The sequence below is a fragment of the Sarcophilus harrisii genome, chromosome 2, assembly GCF_902635505.1.
Source record: "Sarcophilus harrisii chromosome 2, mSarHar1.11, whole genome shotgun sequence".
Lineage (NCBI taxonomy): Eukaryota > Metazoa > Chordata > Mammalia > Dasyuromorphia > Dasyuridae > Sarcophilus > Sarcophilus harrisii.
The window spans coordinates 263540029-263552808 of NC_045427.1; the positions used below are offsets into that span (position 1 = coordinate 263540029).

The 12780-nt window shown below is 41.0% G+C and overlaps 1 protein-coding gene across 3 annotated transcripts in view; it reads right to left on the reverse strand.

Moving 5' to 3' along the window:
• Window positions 1-503: 503 nt before the first annotated feature.
• Window positions 504-12780, reverse strand: part of PLA2G4F (phospholipase A2 group IVF) — a 35867-nt gene continuing 23590 nt past the window's right edge. Inside the window, exons 13-21 of one of the 3 annotated variants that reach the window (XM_031952149.1) lie at window positions 12218-12440; window positions 11866-11980; window positions 11491-11628; window positions 10902-11009; window positions 10326-10520; window positions 9389-9555; window positions 4382-4568; window positions 3139-3378; window positions 504-3049 (exon numbers count right to left, since the gene is read on the reverse strand). In XM_031952149.1, coding sequence (XP_031808009.1) covers window positions 3170-3378; window positions 4382-4568; window positions 9389-9555; window positions 10326-10520; window positions 10902-11009; window positions 11491-11628; window positions 11866-11980; window positions 12218-12440 — 1342 coding nt within the window. In that variant the 3' untranslated portion in view covers window positions 504-3049; window positions 3139-3169. Of the gene's footprint in view, window positions 3379-4381; window positions 4569-9388; window positions 9556-10325; window positions 10521-10901; window positions 11010-11490; window positions 11629-11865; window positions 11981-12217; window positions 12441-12780 lie in introns of all 3 variants that reach the window. The other 2 variants (XM_003756048.4, XM_031952150.1) reach the window with 2 other exon arrangements.

A 12780-nucleotide genomic window follows, 5' to 3' on the forward strand; every position in this document is an offset into this window, starting at 1 on the left:
TTTCCTATCAGGAGTCAAGGCAAAATATTATTTTGAGAAGGTTTGTTATCAAGGAGAAAAACAAGTGGGTGGTAATCAAAATGTTATGAGGGACACAGCTGTGCCAACCTTCAAAAGATGTCAATGTTTTTCCACGAATGCGTTCTATAAACTTATGGCCTCTCTTAAGGGGAGATTGTCATGATGGCTTCAAAACTATTCAAGCCTAATTTTAAAACAAGTCTCCATAAACAGATTCTAGAAGCTACACGCCTCCTTAAGGGGAACTTGTCATGGTGGTCTCAAGACTTCCAAGCCTGATCTTATAAAATTTTCTTTGCTAATTTAGGAGCTTTTAATTAAGAATTACTAATAAAAATTATCATAAAATTCTTTCATACATATAGTTCATGGAGTCTCCAGTGAGAAACCTTAGAATTTTAACAGTAATTTAGATCTTTGACCCAATTAAATCCTAATGTGTAGGATAGTAGAGATCACAAAAACAATCAGAGACTCTCAGAGTAAGAAAAAGCAAAAAAGTTTATTACGATCTTGCAAGAAAGGCCATCTCCCATCAGACAAGGTATTAGTAAAAAAGTGCAAAACATAAAATGCCAAACACCAGATTAAATAGAACAAAAGCACCCCCCCTTTGACCTTTTCTTTCACTGTTTGGAGGAGTCCAAGCTTATACTTTAATGTGGAAATCTATCCCAGAAACAAAAGAATAAATTGCCTTTAAAAGAAATTTTTAAAAGCTAATTAAGAGTTGGTCATTCAAAACAATCGAATATTCCCACATATCAAATATTTCCAGTTAGTCACTGACATCTTCCATTTGCCCTTCCTGGCACAGAATTTACATATAGACAAGTATGAATCATATATTTTTTAGATTTTCTTTAGCCTAATCATATACAGACATATCCCTTAAATCTATTAGTTCTAAGACCTTTAAACTTATCTTTGGCAGAATAAGGAAAAAGACTGGATGTCATCGCTAGGGGAAGACATATTCCCCAAGTTAGAATCTACCTCTCAAGTCACTCAAGTCATAAACAAAGACAATCATATGAGCTTAAAGCCTCCCCAATTCAATCTGCTCTTCCTTCATCCTAAGTTCATCCCTGCCTCTTCTAGCTTGTTTTTAGGTTTAACTATAGTATCACCCTTTTTTCTCAGTACCCTTGCTGCTATGGTTTATACCATGTTCTTCCATAGCTATTATTCTTCTCTTGCTATCCTAACCCTCACGCCCTTTCTAGCTATAATTATTTCCCCTGTTATCAACCTTTATGCTAAAATGCCCATCAGATGGCCAAAAGAGTCCATTACACAAAAAGTTAAGAACCCCCTGATCTTGTCCAACCCTTTCATTTTTTAGGAATTATTAGGAAATTGCCAGAGAGGTTGTGACCTATTTAAGTTCACATAGATGAACCTTCTTCTGATTCCAAATTCGGCACTTTCCTTACTGAATTACTCTGCTGATATTGGCAGGACCCCAATTTGTCTTTCCTAAAGGCTCCATTTGGTGAGAGCTACCTTAGCCTCACTAACTGGAGAAGATATATTTAATCCTGCCTAGTCATAATCAGCTTGTGTGACTGTTACTGGTATAGGCTCTCCTTCTTCCCTCCCCCATCTGCTGTCCCAGGCTGTCCATGTATATCCTAGTCAATCTATTTAAAATGTGCCAACCCTGCTGGAGCTCTGAGAAGGCCCTTTCCATTTGGTTTCATGTGGATCAGGAGAAATGAAGTTCAGAGAAGAGAGGGGCAGATTTTCTTAAGAGTCACACACCTGTGGAGAGACAAGAATTGGAGAAGAGGGAGAGGAAAAGAAGAGAGAGGGAGAGAGAGAGAAAGACTCCCAATCCATAACAATCCCATTAAAGGACAATCCCTTGTCCTTTACAATCTTGTTCATGACATTCTATGTGTGTTTCTTTCTGTCTGAATGTCTCTCTCTTTCTCTTCTTTTTGTCTTTTCTGTGTTCCTCTGCCTCTGGCCACCTCTGTCTCTGACTGTCTCTTGTCTCTGTCTCTCCCACTCTCTGTCTCTGTATTTCTCTCTGTGTATCTGTCGCTGTACCTCTGTCTCTGTCTCTTCTTTCTCCCTCCTTCTCTCTCTCTCCCCTACTATTACAAAGAATTCCATATTTGCATAATGTGGTGACTGTAGACCTGATTCAGGGATGCTACCCAAGTTCAAAGAGCCAATTAGGGGCAATTAGGGAAGTTCTATAACCCCGCTAGCTTGGATTCTGCAAGAGGCTCCTGGGACTTTTAGTGCAGAGTAGAGGAACCTAGAGGAGCAAAGGGAATGGACCTACATGGTATGGCAGATTCAGAGACTCTGTTTGCTGCCCTCTCCCCCCAGCACTTCAATGTCTATGTCATTCAGAACAGGCATGCTGGGCCACTCAGTGTAGGACTGATGTCCAAATATCTTTGGTCTTTGGCCTGGTCACTCCACCAGGAACCTGAGCTCTGGTTCTTACCTAACATCATAGAGCTAAAGCTAGAAAAGCCTTCTAAAAGTAATCCACTCCCCATTATAGAGATGAGGAAATAAAGAACTAAGATCATTCAGGGGGTAAGCATCGCAGGTGATTTAAATCCAGGCCTTCTGACTCCACAGTCACTGTGCCTTCCACTACAACACATCTCATCTTCTGATGGGCTGGGTCTCTAGGGAGCCTTTAGGCTGTTCCACAATGGAGGTTTTGACTGTCCAGAGATCTTCTGTGTAGAACTGGCATGGAGGACCACTTAGTAGGAGACAAAAGAACTCTCATAATTCTTCTCCCTCAGCCCTACTCTAAATATGCACATGATGCAAGCCTGTACACATATACACACATACCACCTTCATCTCCCATCATATACATATACACAACATCTTCTATTTCCAAAACAGTTTGAAAATCTGCACCTGGAGAGATAAAATAGAAGTCTCTTTGTCTCGTGGAGGGAGGGGTATTCGAGAAGAGGACTCTACCTCAACCAGGCTTCCAATAAAGCAACTTAATGCTTCTTGGGCTGTGGAACTGCTGTGGCTGGTCCTGGAGGAAGAAGATGATCATCATCTCTTTGCTGTGTCTCCTCCTCTCTCCAGATTCCCTGCTTAGGACCCTCAGGGCTAGTGACTCACCCCAGCAGGTCCCTGGAGCCCTAAGGGATCCTCATCTCCCAGCCTGCCTCCGTTGCAAGGCCCTGCTTAGGGCAGACCTTACAGCTTCTGCATTGTTCAGGATGTTGTATCTGCTCAGTTCTACCAGTCGGTCAAACTCATTTGGCTGGTAGGTGAAGTTCATCATTCCATAGATGTACTCCTGGTCCTTTATGATAAAGTCAGCAAAGTCCTTCTCCTTCTGGGTCTCTCGCTCCACACCTACAGTCAAAGAGGCAGGCAGGGAAGGGACAGGGCAGAGTCAGAGAGTCTATATTTTCTATAAAATTCAACTTATGTACAGAGCACACCTCCTCCACTTGGAGAAACTGGGAAAGGTTCCCCAACCTGAGATTTTCCACTCTGATTTCCATCTGGAGGAGCTGGTATGCACCCCTACCCATACTGGAATTCAAAGAAGCCCCTGAAACCCAGTAGTGGGAGGGGAACAGCAATAATGCTGGACTTATGCTGGTATGGCTACTTCAGTGCTTCTCTTGGGAGGACCATGTGAGTCAAGTGCTGGGCCTGGAGTCAGCAAGACCTAAATTCAAATTCTGTTTCACACACTAAGACTTGTTCAATTATTTCTCCTGAAAAAAATCAGGGCAAAAACAGTACCTCCTTCCCAGAGTTGTGAGGATGAAATAATGTATGCAAAGTGCTTGCAAACCTTAAAGCATAATATAAATGCTCATCACCACCTCCACCACCATTACAATTATTTGTCATTCAATCTTTTCTGACTCTTCATGACCCATTTGGGGTTTTCTTTTTTTTTTTTTTTTTTTTTCTGAGGCAATCGGGATTAAGTGACTTGCCCAGGTAGGAAGTATTAAGTGTCTGAGGCCAGCTTTGAACTCAGATCCTTCTGACTTCAGGGCTGATGCTCTAACCACTGCACCATCTAGCTGAGCCCCCCAACCTCACCAACTAGTTTTCTTGGCAAAGAAACAGAAGTGGTTTGCTATTTCCTTCTCCAGCTCATTTGACAGATCAAGGAAACTAGGGCAAACAGAGTTAAATGAATTGCCCAGGATCACACAGCTAGTAAGTGTCTGAGGTCAAATTTTAATTCCCTACTACTACAAAAATTGTTATCATCATCATCATCATCATCATCGTCATCGTCATCTACTTTCTGATCCCACTTGGGAATAGCAGTCACAGAAAGCCATTTGAACCATACCCAGCAGCACAAAGCCCAGGTTCTCATCCATCCTACCTGGTGCCTGGTATTTTTGAAAGGTGCGATTCACTAGGGGGAAATGTACCACAATGGGCACGCGGGGGTCTTCTACATCATCAAATACATAGCATTCTTGGGGATCTAACATATCCTCATGCTTCAACTCTATCCGGGGAAAGGGAATGTCTCGATCTTGGCAGTATTTCTCAGTCAGCTTCAGGACCTGAGACAGAGAAAACAACCTGTGACTTTCTGTCCTTTCACCCCATGATCAAACCCTCTCACCCCACAAATAAGATCTAAGCTGCAGATTCTGTGAGACAGGCTGGTTCAGAGAGGAAGAAAGCCTTCTCTTTTATTATCAATAACTGTGAGAAAGGTAGTAAAGCACAGGAAATAGCAGACTGGACTTGGAGAGTCAAGAAGGCCTGTTTGAACCCCATTTCAGACACAGTGTAGTTATGTGATCCCAAAGAAGTTATTTCTCTGTCAAACTATTGCTGGCTGAATGATAAATGCGGAAATCTTTAGAAGAATTGCACATGTTTATCCTATATTGGATTATTTGCTCTCTAGGGAAGGAAGTAAATGGGGAAGGGGGAAGAAATATAGGGAACACAAGGTTTTACAAGGATGCATGTTGAAAACATTGCATATATTTTGAAAAATAAAAAGCTATTATTTAAAAAAATAAAAGAAAAAAACTATTGTAGGCTGAGTTAATGCCAATGCCACTCATGAACATGGGTTGTTTTATAGGATCCCTCCAGAAATAAAGTCACATCAACAAACATGTAATGTAATAAATCTGTTCTCAGCCTTTAGTATTGCTCTCTGCTTACTCCAAGCCTTAATACTTTTTAAAAGTGATTGTTTACACCAAATGTACCTTCTTTTGTAAAAAGTGTAAATTGTGTCTTTCACAAAGGATTTTTTAGCCCTTTTCTTACACTATGTGATTTCTCATTTCTCTTCTATATTCTTCCAAATGGAGCTAATTATGGGTGGAGACAGCTCAAGGATAGGAAGGGCCAGATGACTTCAAGAGGTAAGAAAGTAAGGAGGAAGAACAGAGCTGAAATTGGGACCCAGAGAGGAGGTTCTCACTGCCACACTGCACCCTCTGGAGGAATTGAATTCTCAATGGCTTGTTGCTGTGTGGTTTCTCCTCCTCCCACAAACTCTTCTGTTAATTGAATTATTGAGGGCTAGGGGAAAGAGGAGATTCTTAGTCTCGATTGCTCCCTAGCCTTAATCACCGAATGGATGTGGCCTCAATTACACTGAGACTTGTTGAAGACTTTAGTTTAAAAAAAGGGCAAGGTCTTCCATTTCATCCAGGGCTGTCTTCGGTCATCATGATCTATATCTGGCCACTGGACCCAGATGGCTCTGGAGGGGAAAGTGAAGCAGATGACCTTGCCCAGCCCTCCCTCACTTAAATCCAATTCACTTTCATCACCTCTCTGATTCATGGTCCTCTTCAAGAAGGTCAAACAACAACCACTTACTGCAAAAGATTTCTATGGGTTGTTGGCTTGTTTGCCAGTATTCTAGGAATGTCTCAATCCCCTCCTTCATTTCTGGTGTAGTGTTAACTCTTTCAATAATTTTCTTGAAGTAATGGACCTATGTTTTGTTACTATTGTATGGGTTTCCATTAAGGTGGTTCTCAAATTTGTTAACTTTCATTTACAATTCCAAAAGCATGCATTAAGGCTAATATTGCATAGTTATTAATTACCTTAAACATGTTCTTTCCTTTCAACTTTGACCTAAGAATGTCAGTAAGTCTCTTATAGTATTCCACCTCCTTCAGAGCTTTATGTCCAATGAGTCTTCTCTAGAGGAGACCAACTTAGGTGTAGATATTTTCTCCTTTCAGGGGTTCACTGTGACCTCTGAATTCACAAAGTCTTCATTTTTGATCTTTCGGTAATATATTTAAAGAATTGTACATTTACCAAGTTCAAATGACATTTTGATCTCATTGGGAAAAGATTCTATGAGACATAAGACCTGGTGAGTTTGCTTGTTTAGTAGAACCATATAGTACAATGTTAACCATATACATCAAGGGGATGATGTTTTGGTTCAACTTTTAAATTTCATAATCATCTTTAATTATACTTGGATCATAACAGATTTAATTAAGCCTAAGCAGATCTATAATGACTTTAAAATGTCTCTCTGAAAAATGCCACATTTAACATAAATTATATTTGACATTATTGTATGGGTGGTAATATTTTTTATTTTTTCCTTGAAATCTTTTAACTTTTTAAAAACTACATTTATTTTAAGCTTTGAGTTGTAAATTCTATTTTCCTCCCTCTTTTTTCCCCTCCTTCTGCTAAGATAGTAAGAAATCAGAAACAAGTTATAAATGTACAATTATGTAAAAGATTTCCATATTAGTCATTTTGTCCAAGAAGACTCAATTAAAAGAAAAAATATAATAAAGCATGTATTTCATATTCCAAAGCATATATTCAAATAATATCAGTTATTTCTCTAGATGCATATAACATGCTTCATCATTAATCCTTTGGGATTGTCTTAGATCATTGTACTGCTGAGAATAGCTAAGTCATACAGTTCTTCACTGAACAATATTGCTGTACAATGTTTTCCTGGTTCTGTTTTACTTCACAATGCATCTAAGTTGTTTCCAGTTCATGTAAGTCTTTCCAGTTTTTTCTGAAATTATCCTGCTTGTCATTTCTTACAGGACAATAATATTCCATTACTATCATGTACCACAGCTTGCTTAACCATTCCCCAATTAGTGAACTTCCCTCTGATTTCCAATTTTTAGTGTGGCAATATTTTTCATAGGAAATATAGTATTTCAATAGTCAGCTTTAATTCTCCTTGCACCTGAACTTATTTCACATATTTATAGTAAATGGCTCTGCCATAGATATAGAACTGGATCAAAGGCCTTATGAAAATCAACAAAGGCAGTCTATATGGTATGATCCTTTTAGGCAGCTTGTTTAATAATTGTTACCACTGTTCAATTGTGTCCAATTCTTCATGCCCCCATTTGGATTTTTCTTGGCAAAAATACTGGCTTACCATTTCATTCTCCAGCTCATTTTATAGATGAGAAAACTTAAGCAAACAGGGTTAAATGACTTGCCTAGCCACAGAGTTAATGTCTGAGGCCAGATTTAAACTGAGGGAGATGAAACTTCCTGACTCCAGGCCTGGCATTCTATCCAGTGTGTCACCTGTCTGCCTTTGTTTAACAATCCCTGAATCAATAATAAGTTACATTTTATATTCTTGAGAATTTGGAGCAGGAGCACACCCTTTTTCTCCACATAAAGACAAAAGCAATTTAGATCAAACAAGAAACAAAACTCACAAATTACATGAAGCACAGTTGTATCATTGTATCATACAATCTTGTTGTATCAAAACTTTTTTCATAATATATGTTGTCTGATCCCATCACTTTCCTAATGATTATGGCAATTCCAAAGGGGAAGGGAATAAGCCCCTAAAAGGTATCAGGGTCCCTGTCCCTTTAGATCTTTAAACAAAGGCTGAACGATCACCTGCTCAGAATCCTGTGAAGGGGATTCTTGTTCAAGTGTGGATTGTACTAGATAGATAGTTTCCACTCAGATGGAGTCCTGTGCTAGCCCTTTGTCTATAAAATATGGGAAGAGTCTGAATAATAGCTGGTATTTATATAGCTCTTTAAGATTTCCTAAGCACTTTTACATATTTAGGCATCCCAAAAGTCTTAGTGCAGTTGTAAGCTATTAAAGTTTAAACTCTGTAGTATCTTATTTGATTTTCACAACAGTCCTGAAAAATAGGTGCTATTTATTATTATTATTATTACTATTATTCTCATTTTAGGGATAAGGAAGCTGAGGCAGAGAGAGATTACATAGCCAGCTAAATACCTGAGGTGTGATCTTTAACTCAAGACTTTCCTGTTGTCAAGTCCAGCACTCTTATCACTCACTACATTGCCTAGCCTCTATTTAAGTTTGTGAGACATACAGGACCAGGAGATCATTAAATACTTCAACAACAATACTATATGATGACCAGTTCTGATGGACCTGGCCATCCTCAACAACGAGATCAACCAAATCATTTCCAATGGAGCAGTAATGAACTGAACCAGCTACGCCCAGAGAAAGAACTCTGGGAGATGACTAAAAACCATTACATTGAATTCCCAATCCCTATATTTATGCCCACCTGCATTTTTGATTTCCTTCACAAGCTAATTGTACAATATTTCAGAGTCTGATTCTTTTTGTACAGCAAAATAACGTTTTGGTCATGTATACTTATTATGTATCTAATTTATATTTTAATGTACTTAACATCTACTGGTCATCCTGCCATCTGGGGGAGAGAGTGGGGGGTAAGAGGTGAAAAATTGGAACAAGAGGTTTGACAATTGTTAATGCTGTAAAGTTACCCATGCATATATCCTGTAAATAAAAGGCTATTAAATTTAAAAAAAAAAAGTTTGTGAGACATAATGACAAGGTCAAAGGGGTTCCTCACCAACCTTGTTAATCACAGTGAAAGAAAAGTGACTCTAGCATCTGATTATGGGATCTCAACAAGTAAAATATCTTAAGCTAACCCTGAATGAAACACCCTCTACCACTCTCTTCCCTCCTTCCACCTCATCTCCAATTTCCTTCTCCTCCCTAACTGCCATCTTCCTTCTTCAAAGGACTGCTCCTCTGCCAAGCAATTCTTTCTTGCTCCCGTCATTCCCTACCTAGCATCCTTAAAACTAGCTCAGCAACTCTTCATCCCCAAAGCTTGGGTCTGTTCAATCAATCACAGCCTTTATCAAGAGCTTTCAATGTGCTGGCTAACACTACTTGGGAACCATCCACAATTAGACCAGAAATCCCACCACCCATCCATTCACCATGACATCTTCAGGAAATGCACCCATTCATAAGCAAAGTAATCCAGCATTTCCAGGGAAGGATGAGCCAACCCTCACAATAAACCAAGTCTCACTGCTAGATCGCACACACACATCCCTACCGCGAATGGAGTGTCCAGGGAGTAGTCGAAGGACAAGATGACATCCACATCTCTCTGAGGCAGCAGCACCAGTGGGAATGGAGAGTTGATGGCAAAACCTCCATCGACCAGGTAGAGGCACTCCTTCATGGGTGTCAGATTATTGGGGAAAGCATCTAGGTGGCTGGCTGGGAAGAAGAAAGGAAGGGAAGGACCGAGGAAGGGGGAGAGGAAAGGAGGGAAGGACAAAAAATGGAAGCAAGGCAGAAAGGGAGGATTTAACAGATGCTTACTATATGGATTTAATAAATGCCTACTACATGCTAGGCCTTGTACTAAACATTTTTAAGAACCTGATTAGCCCAGCAGTACAGGGGATTGAGGGTCAGGATATGGAGCTGGGAAGATAGGAGCTTAAACTATGTCTCAGATACTTCCTAAAAGAATGTGAGCCCGGACAAGTCATTTAACATCTCTCAGCCTCAGTTTCCTCATCTGTAAAAGGTGATAACAAAAGTACTTTCCTTACAGAATTACAGTGAGGATCAAATGAGACAACATGTAAAAGAGCTTTGCAAAGTTTAAAGCCTTTTATAAATGCCATTATTATTATTATTATCAGTATAGCTGATGTTTGGCATGTCGAACTATCCTGTTCTTTTCCCATACTCAGAACCCACTTGATTAATGTGCAAAAATATATGTGAGGTTTGGGGCACAGGTCTGAGCTCACAGTTCCTCCCTTCTTCCCCTCATCCCCTCCACTCCCTCTCAGAATCCCCCTGGCTGTGAGAGAAAGGTATACTACCACCCATCTCCTCCCCCATCTCCTCCCCCACACCTCTGAGATCAGACATCTAATTAGATACTACCTTCACCCTTATCTCCTATTCACACAGTGGGACAAATTCACAAACAGGAAGCCTGACTGAGGGTCAGTGTCTTCTGGGGAAGTCACCTTTCTGAGCCAAGAATTCCTTAATCTCAGTGTAGTGTTCATGCAGGCAAAGTCCTTGGATAAAATTGAAGTTTTCCCCAGAAGTGAAGCGGGAGGTGAAGATATCCATGAGGGTCTGGGAGAACATGCCTTGTGGGATGTAGAGCCGTGTTCTTAACCTGGCTGGCTCAAGCAGCTGTAGAGTTTTACAGTCATCTGAAGGGAGAGAGGAACCATGAGGATGGGGACAGAATTGTAACAACAATAATCAGCATTTATATAGTACCCACTGTGTGCTAAGTACTTTACAATTATCTCATTTGGTCCTCACATCCTCATAGTTCCTCTCTCAGGTTCTAGTTTTAAATTGTCCCAAATTGCCTCTACCATAGGGTTGCTCAGTACTCTGCCTCTCTCCTTTCTTACTTTCCCTTCCAGAGTTCTCCTGGTTTTAAAAGTTGCCAGAATTCAATCCAATACCAGGATTCTTTATTGACTCTCTCATACCCTCACTCTCCACCACAGCCCTCAGGAACCAAAGAGCAGTCAGGTTTCAGGTCAATCTCATTCCACTCCTCTCTTTTTCACTTTTCCCACCTTTGACATCAATGCTTTCATTGTGAGAGTACGGGAGGCGGATCTTGGTACCAATTGTCGCCTCGAAGACATCCTCCAGATTGGCAGCAAAGGCGCTTCCCCACAGACCTGCAGAATGAGAGGTATCTATAAGTGAGGAAGGAAATGCTTATGTTCCGGGCACTTCATGCCTGGCTCCCAGCCACAATTCATCCCTCTCCTACTCCTCTGTCTACACATCCCTATCTAGCACTCCACCTCACCCATGCAGGAGTCATCAGTCCTCTGTGACTGAGAAATCAAAATACATGGCCCAACAACACTCTCAAATTCTGCCAGCCCAAAATTAAAATGGGACTGGGAAACATTTAACAAAATAATAAATAAAATATAGAAAGCATTACTTTTTTTTTTTTCCTGAGGCAATTGGAGTTAAGTGACTTGATAGCATTACATTTTAAAAAGAAGACAAAAGGTGGCTGGCAAGGATCCTTACATATAATTTAGTGGCCCCCATTTCTTTTTGAGCTTGACACCCCTGCCCCACAGCATGATGTGTCCCACAGTGCTTGACCCCATTCCGATTGTGCCTTTTTTGGCAGGAACTCACCCTGTAGGTAGCAGATGCGGGGCTCTGGCCGAGACCTAAGCAGTCGCCCCATAAAGAATTCAGAGCCAAATAACTCTGTGGGGATAAAGGCCCCATACTTGGGAAACCCAACCTCATAAGGAGTGAACTCACACCACTCTAAAAAGGATGGAAGGAATTATTATCCACAGAATCTCCAACTGAAAGGGCCCTGCCTCCCATGTTCCATCCCTTGCATTCAAGCGAATGATCTCTCCTTAACCCCCAGCTCCCTTTTATGGCTATCCCCCAACATCTACTACCTTCACATTATACCCTTCCCAGTGATAATTCCCTCCATTCTCTAAGGGAACCAATCCTGCCCCAAACTCTATCATCCTTCCCAACCCAGGAAACCTGAAAAATCCTGGCTAGACACATTCCTGTGGACATTGATGCCTGCATAGATGGGGTAGGGATTCTGTCCCTCAACAACGGCTGCCTGCTGGTCAGACAATTTGGCTGGGTTTTCCTAGATGAGAAAAAGAAAAAAGGGGGGCGATAAAGAGGGGAAAGAGGGAAAAAATTTTGGAACTCAAAGTCTAACAAAAATGAATGTTGAAAACTACCTTTACATGTTTTTGGAAAAATAAAATACTATTGAAAATAATTTTAAATGAAAAAAAAGAAGCATTGGGGAGCAGAAGTCACTTTGACTACACAGAGGGGAATCTACCATCTCCCCCTCTTCCCTTAGCCTTTCTCATACCTCTTGATACAAGAAATACTCAATAAGGAGACCCCAAAGGTCAATGAGAGAAACACGGAAGCCACTCTTCTCCCGAGCCACCAACTGATGGCTATAATAGCGCAATTGTTCAGACAAGAAGGCTCTTGTTTTGCTGCTGCACACGGAGCGTCTTGCTTGTCTCACTGGGTCCCACAGCGATGTCTGAGACCAAGCAGGGTCTTTGTAGATGGTAGAAATGCACCTGGAGGACAGGGAGCCTCATCACTTCAGGTGTGAGATGGTGAAGGAGGAAGGAGAGAGAAAAATGGGGGGTAGTCCAAACCAAGACAACAGAGATCACTGCCCTTCCACTCTTGGCCTTGTGTGGATCTATTCATACAATAAAAACCTGAGCTTATGTATATGAGCACTCTTGGACTACTTCCCCTTCAGTGGGAATGTTATGATACAAGCTACCTCCTCAATGGTACCTAATCCTCTCCTCCTCCCTGACCACCTAGCCAGGGCATTCACTCTTGAACCTATGGGAGGATAGGGCAACAGCCAAGTGAAGGAGCCAGAGCCCTCTGCTTTTAAGTCTT